General features: G+C 35.8%; 2 protein-coding genes across 2 annotated transcripts; one reads left to right on the forward strand and one right to left on the reverse strand.

Moving 5' to 3' along the window:
• Nucleotides 1-873: 873 nt before the first annotated feature.
• Nucleotides 874-7,219, forward strand: LOC101901097 (lectin subunit alpha). Its single transcript, XM_005186698.4, has 6 exons — nucleotides 874-1,177; nucleotides 1,245-1,356; nucleotides 1,414-1,579; nucleotides 6,049-6,178; nucleotides 6,247-6,358; nucleotides 6,422-7,219. The coding sequence occupies exons 1-6, from the start codon at nucleotides 1,040-1,042 to the stop codon at nucleotides 7,099-7,101; spliced, it is 1,338 nt and encodes a 445-aa protein (XP_005186755.2). The 5' UTR covers nucleotides 874-1,039; the 3' UTR covers nucleotides 7,102-7,219.
• Nucleotides 7,220-9,700: 2,481 nt separating this feature from the next.
• LOC101898839 (DNA ligase 4) lies at nucleotides 9,701-16,792 on the reverse strand. The gene is made up of 6 exons (XM_059122176.1): nucleotides 16,499-16,792; nucleotides 16,301-16,433; nucleotides 14,005-14,172; nucleotides 12,888-13,795; nucleotides 10,752-11,351; nucleotides 9,701-10,686 (listed from the first exon to the last, which is right to left on the reverse strand). The coding sequence occupies exons 1-6, from the start codon at nucleotides 16,670-16,672 to the stop codon at nucleotides 9,874-9,876; spliced, it is 2,796 nt and encodes a 931-aa protein (XP_058978159.1). The 5' UTR covers nucleotides 16,673-16,792; the 3' UTR covers nucleotides 9,701-9,873.
• Between the last annotated feature and the right edge of the window lie 2,508 nt (nucleotides 16,793-19,300).

Below are 19,300 nucleotides of genomic sequence, written 5' to 3' on the forward strand. Positions count from 1 at the left end.
TTGTTTACAAACTGCTGTACAACGTCTGCTGTTTTCTCATCGGAGAAAACCAAATTCGTCAGTTCACCACTTTCGGCCAAGCGAAGCAACACTTTAGCCCTTTTGAATTAATTTTCTTTCGGTTGCGGTGTAAGTGCTTGCACTTTTTGGAATTTCAATGGCTTTACCCCGAGGCCATTTTTCAATATTTGCCGAATGGAATATTGTGATATGTTCAGCTCAAGAGCCATTTTTCGGCCACTGCGACGTGGATTTCGATCAAGTCGCTTCTTTACTTTTCGAACCATTTCTGCTGATGTTGCTGTTTTCTTCCGTCGACTTCCTTGACGTCGGGCTACGCTACCAGTATCACGGTAACGAGCGATGGTACAAGACACAAACGATTTATTCACATTTAAATGCTGGAGTGCTCTAACGATAGCCACTTGTGGGTATAAAAATAGTAATTTCGATTTTCCTACAATTTAAAAGTGTATTTGTACGCAAGAGAGAAATTTTTCTCAGTCACTCAGGGCTAGTGAAGTCACTCGAAAACAATTTATTCATTTCTCTGCTATTCAAGTTCTATATTTTTATACTTCACGACATAGTTGGGTAATGTAAATGTAAACAAAGTCACTGTTTTGTTTTCAATATATAAATAGTATTAAATCATAAAAATTTCAATATTTTGCATGTTGAGAGAATTGAGTGAATAGACTTATGCTCTCTCATAGCATAACGACATATATTGAAGCACTTTTTCGAAGACAACAGATGAGACAACTTTTCGGTCTATACCTTTATTAGTTAATGGTACAAGTTTTACACACATAATATTATCGACTTCAAATCGGACCCTTAATGGCAATTTGTCTCAAATGTCATATCTGAAGTAAATTTGTCTCGATTTCATTGCTGACATATCAACTTCGAACATAAGTTACTTTGTTGTAATTTTCGCCAATGATACTACCTTATCTCTCCAACACCATACTTCTTCTATAAATAAACTATTTCTAAATGAATGGGCGAATAGTTTGAAGTGTCTTTTGGAAATATGAAGACTACGTTCAACAACCAATTTCCAATTGTCTTGCTAATCTTATCCATTACCGGAAGTAATCGATTGACATCAGCGGCCAGATGGTATACTGCCCTCGATAAACGTCAGTATTATATAGAAGGTTCTACCAAGGTATTACGTATGTTTAGCTTTGAAGTTTCGTAGAGTGGCCAGATAAAAATTATTATCTTCACTTCAGTATAATTGGCTTCAGGCCATGGATGAATGTTCCCGACTTGGTCTACAACTTGTTGTCATTGACAATCCATCGAAGAATGAAGCTTTGGTGAAACTTCTCAGATCCATATTTAGTAAGTGAAATATCTCTAAAGAAAATAACAATTGCATTTAATGACTGGACAACTCAGGAAAATCTCCCGATTTATGGATTGGTCATCACGATGAATTCAATAGAGCCAAGAATAAAAATCGAGCCTGGTATGCTGCATCTTCTGGACGTGTAATAAATTTCGGATACTGGCGTAAGGGAGAAGAAAGAAGAAAAATGAACACTGTACACAAATCTATCGCAAAGCCGATTTCAAATGGAATGACGAAACCTGTGACAACCATTATTTTGGTTATATCTGTGAAGAGCATTATTTGAAAGACAAATGCAAACAGGATATGACGACGAAACAGAACACAATGAAGCAAAGGAACAATGAACTTTTGTCGGCATTTAATGAAACACAAAATAGAGTCCAAGAAAATTTGGACCTTGAGGCCAAAAAAGACATATCCACGTTAACAACGGAAGCACGGCGATCAATCGAAGAAATCCAATTGAATTGTGAGAAAGCTGTGAATACTGAGAATTCCAAATTTGCTAATAAAATCATGGATATAATAAAAAACTAATTTAATAATAAAATTTAAAATTATATAAAAAAGAAGTGAAATAAGTCTACGAACTGTACTAAATGTACTACAAGTAAACGAAAAGTATAAATAGTACTATATTTGGTACAATTTGGTATTAGATGAACAGTTAGAGCTAGAAATCTGAAATTATGTTTTAGGGTCGCCTTTCATGTGCAGCCTGAAAATATGGAGATGGTTTTGGAAATGTGTACTATAATTGAACTTAAAGTATTGAATGGTACTATATAGGGTGAGATGAAAAAACTGCAACCAATTTCAGACTACTGTCATTTCTAAGCCACTCGTCAGACAGCTGTAAAAATTATTCCAGTGAAAGCTCATTATATTGTTTGCAAGCGTACAAAAGCATTTTGGTGAGAATTTTCCAGAAAAAAAGTTATTCGTGATCGAATTCAAGCGGGATAATGTGATTTCTTTATATTTGGCTGTAAAACCACAAGTGGCTATCGCTAGAGAACTCCAGCACTTAAATGTGAATAAATCGTTTGTGTCTCGTACCATCGCTCGTTACCGCGCTACTGGTAGCGAAGCCCGACGTCAATGAAGTGGACAGAAGAAAACAGCAAAATCAGCAAAAATGGTTCGAAAAGTAAAGAAGCCACTTTATCGAAACTCGCGTTAAATGGCCGAAAAATTGCTTGTGAGCTGAACATATCGTCGCAATATTCCATTCGGGAAATATTGAAAAATGAGCTCGGGGTAAATCCATTATAATTCCAAAAAGTGCAAGATCTTACACCGCAACAGAAAGAAAATAGACTCAAAAGAGCTAAAGAGTTGCTTTGCTTGGCCGAGAGCGCTGAACTGCCGAATTTGGTTTTCTCCGATGAGAAAACATTCGTTGTCCAGCAGTTTGTAAACAAACAAAATGATCGTGTTTACTTGCCAAAGAGGTCAGCTGAAAATGTGCACCTTCGGTTGGCCACCAGAACTCAAGCGCCGGCCATGGTGAGGGTGCGGACTTCCATAACACCCGATAGTCGCTCTCCGCTTGTATTATTCGACCGTGGCAACAAAATAAATGCCGAATATTATCGCGAAAATATTGTGGAGGGTGTATTAAAGCCTTGGACACGCAAACATTTTGGCCGCAGACTTTGGACATTCCAACCGGACTCAGAACCATCGCACTCAGCATGCGCCACTCAAGAATGGTTACAAAATGAGGCTCCTCGCTTCATTTCCAGCGCACAAGGGCCACCAAATCTCCGGATACCAATCCGTTGGACTATTGTGCCACTGGAAAATTTTGGAAAGCAAGATTGGCACTTAAAAATACAAAAGTGTCGATCACCTCAAGCAAGCGCTTCGCTGGGAATGGACCAAAATACCGCAGAGCAACATTCGGGCAGCGTGTGACGGTTTCATTGGCCGTTTGAAGGCCATAATTCGTGCCAAAGGTGACCAATTCGAACAAATCTAAACTTTTTCTAAAATTTGAGGCTTTTTCCGACATTTTTTGCTTTCATTCAAAATATAAAAATTATGATTTTTTTATCTGACCCCGTGTATCATTTGATATGGCCAAAACGTGCCTCATCAAATTACCGTTTTAGGCCCTAGGTCTCTTTGGACTAAATCCGTTCCAGGATATTTGGAATCGATCAAGCGACATCCATCCGTCTGTCTGTCAGTCTGGCTGGTGCACACGATATCTCGAAAGGAAGTATCCGATTTGGTCCAAACTTGGTTCATCGTAATATTATTATCAAACTTAGATCGAGTTCGCAGATGGGCAATATCGGTCCACTCTTTCTGGTACCTCATCCACAAAAAGTTGAAATGTAAAAAAAATTTACTGCACAGGGAGAGAAAGGATTATCCGAATTTGCTCCAACTTTGCAAATCCTAATATTTTCATCAGTGCCATGTCGAAAATGGATAATATTGGTCCAGTCCATCAGTTACCTCCCCCACATAGGGTAAAAATTTAGAATAATTATAACACTTATAAAATTGGAACTTAGAGCCTGATTGTCTTTAAATCACAATATTTTTATTAACCCAAGGTCTGCTGTGAAGATGTGATGAAGAACACTAAAGTAACATCCAATTTCATTCAGACTTGGCAAATCTCAATATTTCCATCGACTTAAGACCTGTTAAAAAGATAGTTGAGATCGGACCATTTCTGGTAGCTATATATGTCTATACTTTGGAACTTTCCGAATGTTAAATTATGAAAAAGTAAGCAAAGTCTATGTCCATGTTCAATGTCTTGTCTTTATCTCCAAATCCATTTTGGAAGATTTCGTGTTTGAAATATTACCCTTAGCTTTCTGACCAGGGACATTTGCCCAATATTTACGCACTCCGTCTTGCTGTTGTGATCCATTTTACAGCTAAATATAATCCAATGGTCATCCAAAATGCTAGAATTCTTTTTTAGTTCATTTGAACCCCTAAATATTTTGCGATTATCTCCAAAAGCAAAGTAGTGGTCCATTCTACCCGCTGTCCTAAACTCTAACTTCATGCGAGATTTCGTGTCCTTTGGTTTTTATTTGTGACCTTTATAACTGCTGGAACATTTTTAGTTTTTGGTCCATTTCAACCCCTAAATATATTGCGGACATATTTGAAAACAATAAGCCTAGCCCTTCTGAGCCTAACCATACCCTTGTGAACATTTTCGTGGGGATCGGGCGGTAATTGCAATCTGCATATAATAACCCCAACCTGTAAATATTACAAAATTTTTTCTTCAATATTATAAGTCAAATTGAAAAAATCGCATGCGATAAAAAATATGAAAAAATAAAAATATGTAACAAAATACTACAAAATCTATATTAACATCATTATAGGTATCTTTTTAAGCGATTTTATTCTTTTATGCCAAGAGGGCATTCTGAATTGACAAAATTTGTCAAAATCGGTTCAGCCATTCTTGAGATATAAGCATTCTAGCTAACATCAATTTGCTTTGTATATACACATTGTATATATTGCGCTATATATATCCGATGTATTTACTAACGGCATCTACGTAACGGTCAGTATTGACATTTTCGTCCAGATTAAAATATTCGCGGTTTTATGGAAATTTTGCCTTTTATTTAACACAAATGTAATTGCCTATTTCACCCACTAAATATTACCCGATGACCATCAAAATTGGAAGGCTTCTGCCCATTTCTAAGCTTTATCCCCATGCCAACCTCCCTTTCAATTGGTCTTTAATTGCGACCTGTAGAGCAACTGCAAAATCAGGACATTTTTCAGTTTTGGTCCATTTCAAATATTATGTGATCATCTCCAAAAGCAATAGGCTTCTATTCTGGCTCTAGCCCCACCTCCATTCTAAATTTCGTGAAGATCGAGCCATAATTGCGACCTGTAGAGTGATTACAAATTAACATGGACAGACGAAAAGACGGACGGACGGACATACATAGCTAGATCGACTCAGCTCGGCGAGATAGGAAGATCCATATATACTTTCCTATGTGGAAAACCAATATTTCGAGGTGTTATATAATTTTTGGCCCAATCAAACTTATAATACCCCCAACAGATAGTGTTGTAGGGTGATTTCAAAATTTTCAAACACTACCGGTCAATATCTTTTTATTCAGAATTGGACCTATCTACAGATTTTAGGTATATTTTAAGGGACGTTTTTGCATTTTCTTTCCTATCATATAAATTTTTTGTTTATGAACTTTCCCTTGAGCTAGACAATCATATTTTTTATGACGAATTCAATGACTTCGAAATTTTTCTTTCAATAAATCATTTTAGTAGAATATTCTTCCATGAATCACCTGCTCAAAAGTCATGCCATAATCGGCAGATTCACCCCCTTCTAGTGACGATAGTCATTAATTACAATTTAACTACAAATAAATTATTAAAGATATGCCGGCCACAAAGACACCGAATTGTTATTTTCCTTTCAATTATAAACCAAATACAAATATTTGTGGTATTATCTATTTACCACCAAAAAAAAATAAAATAATAATGACGATATCTCATTATGATATGATATGATTGAAAAATATGAAGATATTATTCATTGAATGTTATATTTAGATTTTGAAAAAAAAAATATGAATATAAATATAACGATTTGCCGTTGTGCGTAAATAGTTTAGAGGAAAGCCTTAACTAAGCCAGATGGCTGGGAAATTTACGGTTGTTATTTTTCTAACTTTCTTATTTGGACTCTGCCAATTGGCTGCGGCGGCCGATTGGGATACGGCCAGTGATGGACGTCAGTATTTAATTGAGACATCCGTTGGGGTAAGGATTATTACAGCAGCTTTTTGTGGAGTAAAAGATCTAACAAAAGGACTCAAATTTTATTTTAGTACAACTGGCTGCAGGCCGTGGATCAGTGTTCTCGACGCGGCCTCCAATTGGTGGTCATCGATAATGAGGTGAAGAACAATGCCATCATTGATTTGATCAAATCCAAATTTGGTAAGTTGATAAAATTTAAATTTCAAAGAAAACAAATTTAATTGTCCTCCCTTTTTATTAAAGGATCAGCAAAGGACTTATGGATTGGCCACCACGACGAATATAATACGAAAAAGGATAAAAATCGTCCATGGTACTCCATTGCAACGGGACAAGAGATCACCTTTAGCAATTGGTATATAAGTGAACCGAACAATTACAAGTCCCAGGAACACTGTGCCGAAATGAAAAGCTCGGCGAAATTCCAATGGTATGATGAATCATGTACAGACTCGTATTACGGCTACATTTGTGAGGAACACTACAAGACCACACAGTGTCACAATGATGTACAGGCCAAACACTATTCGACGAATGAAAAGAATGCTCTCCTATCTTCCGATTTTACCGAAACACAAACGAATATTCAAAATCAACTCAATCAAACAAGGAATGAGACAAATGCGGCCTTATTAAATTGGAACAAATCATCTGAAGTGGTGTTTGAAAATTTCAAAAAATCTCTCGACGGATATTTGAAAAAGAAACCCTATTTACAGGCCGTTGTGGCCGATATTGGTGATGACATTAATGCCTTGGCCGTGGAGGCAAAGAATGAAATTCTCAATTTGAATCAACAGACCCAAGAATCTTTGGCCAATGTTCAATTGAATGCCGAACAATCGGTAAATAATGAAACATTAGCATTTGCTGAAAAAATTAAAATTCACAACAACGAAGTGGATAGCCTAATGAGCTATTAGCCGAATTTGTGTTATAATTCTTCTTGTATATATATATTAAAAGTTAATAGTTCTCATGTAAATAGATTTGTAAATATATAATCATACAGCTAAAATATGAAAGCATAAGCGCATATGTGTTTTTTAGCCAGGACTAAATGAACATACTCTGAGATTGAGAAATACAGGATGAGATAAAAAAATGCAACAAAGTCAAACGTCATAATTTTTAAATTTTTTAATTTTTATTGAATGAAAGCAAAAAATGTCGGAAATTAAATTTTCGAATGTGTTTAGATTTGTTCGAATTCGTCGCCTTTGACACGAATTATGACCTTCAAACGGTCAATGAAACCGTCACACGCAGCCCGAATGTTGCTCTGCGGTATTTTGGCCCATTCCCGGTGAAGCGCTTGCTTGAGGTGATCGACACTTTGGTATTTTTCGGTACAAACCTTGCTTTCCAAAAAATACTCCAGACACAATAGTGCAACGGATTGTTATCCGGAGATTTTAGTGGCTATTGTGCGCTGGAAATGAAGCAAGGAACCTCATTTTGTAACCATTCTAGGGTTGCGCGTGTTGAGTGCTATGGTGTGGAATCCTGTTGGAATGTCCAAGGTCTGCGGCCAAAATGTTTGCGTGCCCAAGGCTTTGAAACACCCTCCAGAATATTTTCGCGATAACATTCGTCATTTATTCTGATGCCACGGTCGATTAATACGGGCGGGGAGCGACCATCGCCTGTTATGGCGGCCCACACCATCACCATGACTGGCGCTTGAGTTCTGGTGACCAACCGAAGGTGCACATTTTCAGCTGATCTCTTTGGCATGTAAAAACGATCATTTTGTTTCTTAACAAACTGCTGGACAACGAATGTTTTCTCATCGGAGAAAACCAAATTCGGTAGTTCACCATTTTCGGCCAAGCGAAGTAACTCTTAAGTTTTTTTGAGTCTTTTTCTTTTTGTTGCGGTGTAACTTCTTGCACTTTTTGGAACTTCAATGGCTTTACCCCGAGCTCATTTTTTGTTAACGTGAGCTCTACTAAATATGCATAGTGGTGTAGGATATCATATAATCGGTCCCGCCCGACTTTTGATCTTTCCTAATTGCTTAGTACTCGAAATTCACAATTTAGAGACTTTCATGGTTTTAAATATTATTTAAGTGTTTCCTTTTCCGAAATTGATAATGCCTTTTAAACTATAATGTCTTCAAAATCTTTCTTTTTGACATTTATCGATGAGGATAATGGTAAAAAAAAATACCCAATGGACCAATATCCATTTTTTGTCCAAAACTATTTTAATATCTCTATATGTACACCCTAGAATACATCAGCGACCAAATACCAAATTTAGTACGTATATTCAGAACAATCTAAATCTCACCAACCAAAACACCAACAGTGACCCAAAATTATTACACTTTAGCACTTTTCGAACAATTATAGTACTCATTTTCAAAACCAACACCCGATCCCAACACCAGATACCGACAGTGACCTCAATATCAAATTTCGCAATTCCAGCTCTATACATTCAATACCAAATTAGTAACTTTTAGCTCTTTTCGTGTTATTTAAGTACTCCATATCTCAATCCATATTCCCACCAACTATTAACGCAATATAATATTTTACGGTTTCAGATCTGTCCCTTCACCCAATATCAATTTGGTACCGTTTAGTATGTTTCGTACAAATATAGTACACATTTCCAAAATCACCTCCGCATCTTAACCACAGACACCAGCTGTGACATCTATATAAAATTTCAGTGTTTCACCTCTCTTCCTTCACCCAATACCAAATATAGTTCAATTCACAACTTTCCGTACAATTATAACACACATTTTCGAAACCACATATGAACAGCGACCTTAATACCACATTTAAGATTTCCAGCACTATCTGCTCACCCAATACCAAATACAGTACTACTACTAAGTTAAATTTAAAGTGGAATATGCCACCAAACAAAATTCTAATAATGAAATATGTTTTTCATTTATCACCACAATTCCACAAAAAACGCTCTTGAAAAAGTTGGAAACAATCCAACGAAACGTTGAGCAGAACATGAAATAAATTCGTTTATTTTAATTTAATTATCTTGACCATAAAAGCCCAATAAACCTATATTGAATAATTTCAACATTGGTCAACAAAATACACTTCTCAAATAATACTTCTTAATACTTTTCGCGGCCTTCACAAAATTTAAAATTTTAAATTTTCTGCTTCATCCGTACTGTACTGTATGTTTGTAAGTGCAAGCAAAACACGAAGACGATTAGATAGCGATATTTGCCACTAAGCGAATATGTGACCTAGAATTCCTCGGAAAATATCTCCGTTCACTTATTTCGATTTTGCATCCTTCTACTCATTACAATTTCCCACCTGTTCGTTTCAAACGCTCGCTATATTTTTTGTAATAACTGTCTCACAAGTACGCATAACTTATCTGTTACTCGAGGACATAGTACTACTTAAGAATTAAGCTGCGACAACAAACACCATAATTTTTATGTGTGGCGCATTCATTATGTATTATTTTTTTAAGTCAATAAAAGTTCTTAACTATTAAATCTATAATCTATATTATGTATAATAATATTAATATGTATAATCATGAATAAAATTGCAAAATAAAAATCTTAAAAAAATCGTCAAAAAGCCTTAACAATTTCCTTGTATAATTGTCATGATAATAACATGAATTGTCAAATTAGTAACTAATCTCAAAACGATTTCAATCAAAATCATGTCATGTATATTCCTTTTTCAATCAAAATCATGCCATGTATATTCCTTAATATCTTGTAGCATCCTGGCTTTATGTGAATCTAAAATCCATCGAATGCTAACAATTTGTATGTGAGCTAAATGCTCGGTGGTAAAACGCTCATGCAACCATTCTAAAAATTCAGTTTTATGAAATTGCTGGAGATTTATAAAAATATACGATATTTTTGATAAAACTTCGTCGCGATTAAATTCCGTTTCTTCAATATTACGATCACATATAACATTTCCGGCATGCCATTGAAAATTAAGTTTAGCATGTATAGAATCGTGTTCAATGCTATAGAAATAACCGTTCTTATTGCGAAAGAAATTAATGTTCTTAATGGGATAAATAAGATTTTCCAGCTCATTTAAAGCTTCGTCATCTAGTTCAGGTACATTGTCAATAATCATGGCATCACATATACGCTTGAGTTGTTTGGAACGCACAAAGGTGGTATAATGGTCACCATATTCATCAAATACCTCGGCGAATTTTTCCTTAACCTCTGGTGTAATGCAAATAAAATCCAAAGGTGTTATATCTATGCGTTGTTTTTCACACGTTCGCAGTAACCAATCCAAACTGACAATATCATATTTTTTGGATTTACATAGGGCTTGAACACGTACCGAAATATCACCGGCAATTAAAATACAACTGGGATTATTGGGCAGAGGGTTTTCCACAATTGTGCCACCATTCTGGACCACCAACGTTTTCAGATATTGTGCGGTATAACGTCTGTTTAGCGCAGCACTTAATATGCAAACACTAAAGCCCTCAAAGAGTTGGGAAGTCTTTTCCACCTGAAATAAAGCAAAAAAAACATCTAAATTATTCTTTGTTCGTCCTCCGTTATTTGTCTACTTACATTATTAGGATCAAATTGCTTTTCATAGGATAACAAACCCAAATTCCGTTTTTCTGCCGGCGTTAGTTTTCTCCTCTTGCTTTGGCTGCCAATAAAATCATCCAAGCTAACGTTTCTCTTGACAATCTTCTTTATTCCACTTCCTTTGGAGTTTTGCTTCAACTGCTTATACTCCTCTAGCGAAAGACATTCATGCCATGCCTTATCATTGCGCCACATTTGTATACGTGGAAAATGCAAAGACATACTAAGTGCAAAAGCTCCGGATGGATTCAAATCGGCAGCCTTTATTTGTAGGATCACTGAATTCCTGGGTTCAATCCAAACATCAGGACGTCCCTCGGCATTTGTGTGGCGATAATGATACCACAGCGGTGGTTGTTCTTGTGACAACAAATGCCAATGACTGTTCAATGTGTTGTTGAGTAGAACGCGCTGTTGGGTACAATTGCTAACCTTGCCCACGGAGTAGACTTCAAATTGTTGGTGTGAAATGTATTTCAAGACACCAACCAAAAATGATTCTACAAAAGTTCTGGCACGATTGTAAAAGCCGCCAATGACTAGTAAATCGAATTCGGTTGTTAAGCCGTCAATGTGCTGTAAGAAAAGAAGTGAAGAAAAAATCAATAAATAATTGTTGAAATGTAAAATAAATAAATAAAGAAAATAATAAAAATAAATAAATAAATTAATTAATTAATAAATAAAAACGATAATCAGAATATCCCACCTACCAAATTGCCTATGTACTTTTTTGGATAACATGGGGCATCTGCATAGTAGGTGTAGGAGTTCCCTACATCTTCTTAGTTTTCACATAGTCTACAGAAGTCAGAACCACTGTTATCCCATCTTGAGGCCAGATTTCTAATACTAAAGTGGCCAGCAAGTATGCTTAAAGCGATTCTTAGATCAGACCTTCTAGGTGTTAGAAGGGAGCTTGTTCTTCTTCACAATATTACCGGCCAGATAGCCTTCTAGCTTCTTTGAAGAGATAGGATGCCTGTATAGTAGGAGTTCAATCGTCCCCAACTCTTCTTAATATTCACATAGTCTACAGTAATCAGGACCACTGTCTTGAGGTCAGATATCTGATATTGCAGTGGTCAGTCAGTACCTAACGCGATTCTTACATCAGACCTGCTAGGTGATAAATGGCAGCTTATTCTTCTTCTCGAGATTACCGGTCACATGGCCTTAGATACCTTGCAACGGGTGTTCAAGTGTCATCTTGAGGTCAGATATCTGATTTTGCAGTGGTCAGTCAGTAACTAACGCGATTCTTACATCAGACCTGCTAGGTGATAAATGGCAGCTTATTCTTCTTCTCGAGATTACCGGCCACATGGCCTTAGATATCTTGCAACGGGTGTTCAAGTGCCATCTTTTTCGAAGAGGCTGACTTGTGGATTGCAAGAATGAATCAGACTGAAAAAACGCTACAGTTCTTCTTGGAACCATCTGTGTAAATGACCAGACCGTCCAGATTAGGCCCAGACTTCCCTATGAGGTATAGTTACGCAAAGTAATTGAAGTCGATACAAAGCATATAACGATTTATTGGTATGTTCAGGATTCGTCCATGACCAAACCGTGAATAGTCTTCCTTCCCTATGACTTTCCTGCATGAATCACCAGAAGCCAAAGCAGAAGTGAGAGAATTTCTCCCTGCGGTGTAGCTCTGCTGACAGTTTTCCTAATTGAACTCCCCGCGAAGCTTGAATTTTAGCAATTTTAGCATTCTATCAATCCAGAGGCATAGAGAGCATTGAGAATCGAATACAGCTTCACATTGCTGAAAGCCTCATCTACATCGAGAAAAGCTGCGAATATGAAGAGGGAGTTTTTTCTATTTTTTTCTCAACGTATGCGACAACATTTTGTAAGGCTGACTCCACTGACTGGTCTTCGGCATAAGCATGCTGAATATACTTATTATATTTTTAAATAAATGTTCATGATTTTCCAGGTCTAGTAGTCTTTCCTTCGTTTTCATTGTTCTCTAATCTAATACCTACAAAATGAGTTCTCTTGTTACAATAAAAGCTTAAAGCTTAAAAGACTATGCGGATTCTTTATAAATTAGGCCCTTTTGAAACTGATTATATAAATATAACAAAAAATTCTACTTACATCTGCCTTCACCTTGTACCATCCACTGCCGTTGCGACATCCCGGCCGATAGATGGCATTTTGTTTCTTCAAAACAACACCTTCGGCATGCTGATCCAGGGCTTGTTGAAATTTCATGCGAAAATCTTCAACACTCAAGACTTTTTCACTTTTCATCAATTGCAAAACTCCCTCCTGTTCCCTTAACAAGCTACGCAACTTATACATTCTTTGTATATATGGAATACCCAACAAGTTCTGGCCATTCCAATACAGCAAATCATAGACCACAAAACAGGGCTGCCAGCTACGTTCCTCTTTCAAATGTTTTACATCTGTATTTTCACCCTTTTCCCGATATTTGTTATTCAAACTATCCCAAACCATCATTTCTCCATCCAAAATAATCGATTGCATATCGATGGGTAACAAATGTACCAATTTCATTGTCAATTTATTCTCCTCGTCATAGCTGGAGCCAAAGCTATTTGTATAATCGATGCCATTACGTGAAATATATTTAAAACAGCCATCTTTGTAGTGCAATTGAAAACGTTCACCATCCATTTTCGTTTCCATATAAAGGACATCTGAGGCCATAATTTGTTCCATATTTCCGGGAAAAACTTCACACAGCTGTGGACGTACATGTTCAAAGGGTGTAATGTCTGCCACCAATGGAGCCGGACCATTTCCTAGCTGTTGTGAACTGCTGTTAATCAGCGCGAATTTATTATCAGCCAAATGACAACAAAGTTTTGATAAATTAGCACAGGCTTGATACATTGCTTTGGCCTGATCATGTAGAAGATCAAAAATACGTTGTTCACCTATTGCCAAGTGCATCGTTTTGAGTAGCAGACGAACAAACCACATTTGTTCTTCGGCTGAGGCAATTTGTGAAAGTTTGGTTAAAACATTTTCCGTGTCTGTGAGAAATTAAAAGGTCAGATGGTAAAAAAATTATGGAAATATAAAATGGTCTCGTACTTTAAAACGATTTGAATGAAAATTTACGGAATTAAGTCGATTAAAGTTTTTGGTATTTTGTGAAGCAAAAATGTTTTCGCTGCGATAATATCTCTTTTCGAATCGTTTTAGAACAACAGGCCAAATTAAGAAAGGATCATGAACTTACTCAGTAAATTTTCACTTGCCACACTGTCCAACATATCATGAACTTCTTTCAGGGTTAAATCACTCGGACTATTTGAACATCTGGGTTTAAGAATCCGATAAACTCTCTCCGCATAGTCACCACGAATACTGCAAAAATTTCGTGCTTCCAATAGTTCAGCTTCCTTTGCTAAAAGTAAAATTATGAATATATATATGACGGCAAATAAAAATTAAAGAATTAAGCAAAATTTCAATTTAATTCAAATAAAAATAAGCAATTTATGCTGCTATAAAACTGAGGGCTTACAATTATTGATATCTTGTCAAATTGATATATATTAGCTGCAAGGCAGAGTTCTCATACAAAAGATTGAAGTTTATTTAACTATAAAGATCAATTAAGAAATCAAACTTCATCGCTTACTCACTGAACTGGCAACCATGCATATTCTTTCTAAAGCTGTAGCTGTTCGCATCTTTAAACCTAATATTATCTGTCTATCACCAAATCCGAAGCAGTAATTTTCGTTACCATAAATATCAAGTTTCAGGATTCCAGCTCTATTCCACACTTTTCCAAAACTACCTCCATATATTAACCAAAGACACCAACAGTTATCGCTATATAAAAATTCAGTATTCAGCTCTATTTATTCACCCAATACCAAATTTAGTACTAGTTAATAATTTTTAGTACAGATTGCCAAAACCAAATTTATATATCAATTCCTGATACCAACAGACACCTTATTAACAAATTTGAGGATTCCAGCCCAATCCCTTCATTCAATTCCAAATTTAGTACCATTTGGTACTTTTCGTAAAAAACCAACGCCATTAGTAATCTAAACATCAAATTTCAGAATTTTATTTCTAGCCATTAACCCAATACCAAATATAGTACCATTCAGTTTTTTTTTTTTTTTTTTTTTTTTTTGTACAATGTGCAGGTCTAATACCAAAATTTCAGATTTCAAGAGCTATCTGTTCACCCAGTACCAAATCGTACCAATTATAGTAAGATAGGACTTTTCGTGCACTTCCAAAACCACCTCTTTATCACAGACCTTCCACAAACAGGAACTCCAATACCATCATTTCAAATTAACAGCTTTTTCCGTTCAACGAAAACGGAATTGTGTAAAATTTAGAACCATTTAGTAGAGTTCTTACACTATCCGTACATCCGCACTCACGTACACATCACCAAGACCACCTTCAAATTTTAGTACTTCTCGTACTCTGTTAGTACCTTTTTATATAGATTCACCTCCACGACATCAGTATGCTCAAGTGTCAAAATACAATTTCAAGAGAATCCAGGAATATAAAAATATTTCCATATTTACTCAATCAAGGATTTTTTAACAGGCAATGAATCTATCCTTTCATCGGCGTAGCTAAAAACTACAGCCTTCTCCCAGGCTCGTAAGAGCAGATTATGATCACTGACGCAATGTCAGACACCATTCTAAGCTACAATGTGGCGAAAATAAATATCTTTATTTTCTACGTTTCCTGAATCCCCAACTGGAAATTTGATAGTTCCACTTCTATCTTCTTGAAGATGTCATTAAAAATGAGCTTTCTAATGGATATGAGTTTACTTCACTGGATGTAAAGTAGGTTTCACTTAAAATATTTACACCTATCGCCTTTCAGTGTCAATTCAAACGCAGATGGGTTAAATTATCTCATAAGAGAAATGCAGTATTTGCCGACTAAATAATTGTTTCCTGGAACATTATCTAACCCTTTGATGGAAAAGCCAGATCTATTGCCTTTGTAATAATTATAGAATATTCCTTGGTCACATTAAATGATTAAGTGTAGGAAGAAAATACGACCATCGCTTTCCACGATTCTGTTGGTGATTCCACGTTGAAAGCGAAGTGGGATCAGTCTATCTGGTTTGCAATATACACACCCCGTTAATTTTTCAGAAATTCTTGCTAAATAATTGGGCTTGTGTTCACAGCCCATAGTAAAGGACAGGAATTGTAGTGGACAGAGACAGAGACTTCCTCAATAATCTTCCTTTATGATCCGATGATATTATTTCCTTCGGTCGAGTTAAAAACAAATTTCTTTGTCGTTTCTTTTGAAGAACCACTATATAACTTCAACATTTCAAATTGTTTACTTGCAATGTGGTGTACCAATCATATATCGTGCATAGATTACCACTACAGCTGCAAATTGTAGAAATAAACAATCAATTCTCATCTCCTAGCAAATCCTTTTCGGTATTTTTCATTGTTACATCCAATACCTAATCTAGAACCAAAAACTGCTTCTCCACTCCAATAACTTACACTGTGCACTCAGTTGTAAAGCTTTGATGTAAACCCTTCCCAGTGTTGGCATTTGTAGACCATACGACTGGCGAGCCGTATCTGCTTTCGGTATAAGACAACGAAGTATACAATAGAAACTGCTGCGTCCATCCTTATAAAAAAAGGAAAACATTGAGAGTATAAAACTTTCTTAGTTTAAAAATCCAAATCACTTACCTCTGGCATATCAGGCTTCAACTTTTGCTCCTCTCGAAATCTCTCGCGATGTTTACAAAACGATGCATAGTACTGTTTAATAATACGACATTTCTTATCCTTATTATCGGTTTTCCGCACACGATTTAACAGAGAACAGATGTCACGGAATTTGATTGTTTCGGAAATGTCCATGTTTACGGAGTCAAACAAGAGGAAGATTGGACACAGATGTGGGATAGGAGACTGGACCAAACGATTCAAAACATGGTGAAATTATTTGTTTTTTAAATCAGCTGTTGTTTACAATTTGAGCAAGTGAAATCTGTCAACTACAGTTGGGTCTGTTTAGTTGCTTTTGGTGACAATTGTTTGTAAACGGACGTTTACAAAGGACAATTTGCATTAAATAAGATTAGTATTTCGTAATGTTTTCATAAAACGCGTCATTGAAAAGCTCATTTAGATAACAAGTTTCATGTCAAAAACATAATTGTTATTTCCAATTCAAAGAAAGCCAAATCATTGCATCATCATGCAATTTTTTTCGATATCATAAAGGGAAAATCGGCAATCGTAGTAAAAACTTTTAAATTCCTGTAGTTCTGGCACAAACCATTTGTTTTCAATTTTTTGTCAAATGCAGCAGGTGCGGAAGGACAAGGCTCTGCACATATTTTATCATTCCAAGAGTACCATCATGATAAAATTAAGGAGGTAAAGTCATTACAAATAACATTATCCATTTCTGCATTTTCTGTAATTTACTTTGTCAAATTTCACTGGATACAGAACAGGTTCCCATCTTTGATTTCTGTGTATACAATGGATTTATAAATATAAATTTTGGCAATAAGATGTTGTCAAATAAATAATTTTGAAAAAAAAATTAAACATATGATTGTTTTCTGGTGATATTTTTTCTACTCTTTTTTTATAAACTTGAATTCGCAGCAAATGTATGCATCCAAAACAAAGGTCAAAACATCATTGACAATGGTCAAAATCTATCGCCTAACACCGCTATAAAATTTATATTTTTATACCCTCCACCATAGTATGGAGGGTATATTAAGTTTGTCATTCCGTTTGTTACACCTCGAAATATACATTTTAGGCCCAAAAGGTATACATATTCTTGATCAGCATAAAATTCTAATTCGATTTAGCGATGTCCGTCCGTCTGTCTCTCTGTGGAAATCACTCTAGCTTCCGAACGAAATGAAGTAGGTTAATAAAATGGTACTCAAATGTATATTATGCCTGCAGGGCTTTTGGTATTGAAAATGGGCCATGTAGGTCCATGTTTTGGTATAGCCCTCATATAATAGTATCTCCCTATTTTCGGTATTTTGGTGATTTTGGCGACATTATTCACCGGAATTGTTTCAAATTTGGTATTTGAAGTTCGTAATGGATGCTACTGCCTAAAACAGAAAGTTGTCTGTGCAGGTCCACGTCTTCGTATAGCCCCATATAACGGTACCTCCCTATATTCGGTATTTTGATGATATTTGCGACTTTATTCACCGGAATTGTCTCAAATTTTGTATTTGAAGTTCGTAATGGATACTACATCCTATGACAGAAAATTGTCTGTGCAGGTACACGTCTTCGTATAGCCCCCATATAACGGTACCTTCCGATATTCGGTATTTTGATGATTTTAGCTACATTATTAACCGATTTTTTTCAAGTTTCGCAATTGGATATTGTAATGGCTTATGACAAAAGTTGTTGTCAAATTCATTCTAAATGGTGGAGGGTATTCAAAGAATTTACATCATTTTTACTTGTTTTTATATTATTTTTCCTCTGTGACTATCTTAATATTGTGACTATCCCCATATTATGGCCAGTTGATAGGTGTTTTCTTTCTTTAGCTTTCAAATTATTCTTATATCGACCATATCGGTTCAGTAGATCCAAGTCATAGAATGGGAAATTTTGAGATCAAATATCCGGGTCCGTTCAAGAAAAATTACTTTCCCGGAATCAGGATACAAATGCCTACCCATGGCAGAAGAATACATGTAGATGCATCGACACATCTGCTGGGACAATGAACTGTTAAACCGATTTTTTTTATCGAAAATCGTGAATGAAATATTATTGAAATTTGTAAAAATTGTTGAAAAATATATATCATTACAACCTCCGATTTGCGTCGTATAAGAAAGCATATAAAAGTCGACTAGTTTTCGACAAAGCACTTACAAAATTTTTTGACATATCAATGTTCCCAAGCGTTGATGCATATTCTTCTACCATGTGCCTACCTATGGAAAAATTCAAAAAAACCGAGAGTTTTTACTAAAGTTAAACCAAAACAAGTTAAAAAGTATCAGTCGGTATTGCCGACAGATATATACCCTCAGCCTATGTTCGATTAAATAATCGAAATATATTTGACGAGTGTTACAGTTATTAAAACGTTTGACACTCTATGGAGCCGGTTCCGAAGGAATGGGTCAATATTGTCCATTTTGTATCAGACCCAAAAATATGTCAAAATGTGCGTGGTGTACCATATAGAGTCTACAGGAATAATCCATTTTTATACTTCATCTGATACAAATAAAAAAATTGAGCGAAATATTGGGCTAAATTACAAGAAAATTTATGTCCAATTTTATGCGAAATCATAAATTTCGATAAATGTCATATTCATATCAGGCTTCTTATTGAGAGAAATATTTGAGCATAGCGAGTAGTAAAGAATTGTTAAATTGTTTCGAAAGTTATGACAGATAAAATTATTGAAAATTGGGACCCGTTGTGGGTGAGGTACCAGAAGGGGTTCGCAGATATATATCAACTTCA

This window comes from Musca domestica, unplaced genomic scaffold, assembly GCF_030504385.1.
Source record: "Musca domestica strain aabys unplaced genomic scaffold, Musca_domestica.polishedcontigs.V.1.1 2, whole genome shotgun sequence".
Taxonomy (NCBI): Eukaryota; Metazoa; Arthropoda; class Insecta; order Diptera; family Muscidae; genus Musca; species Musca domestica.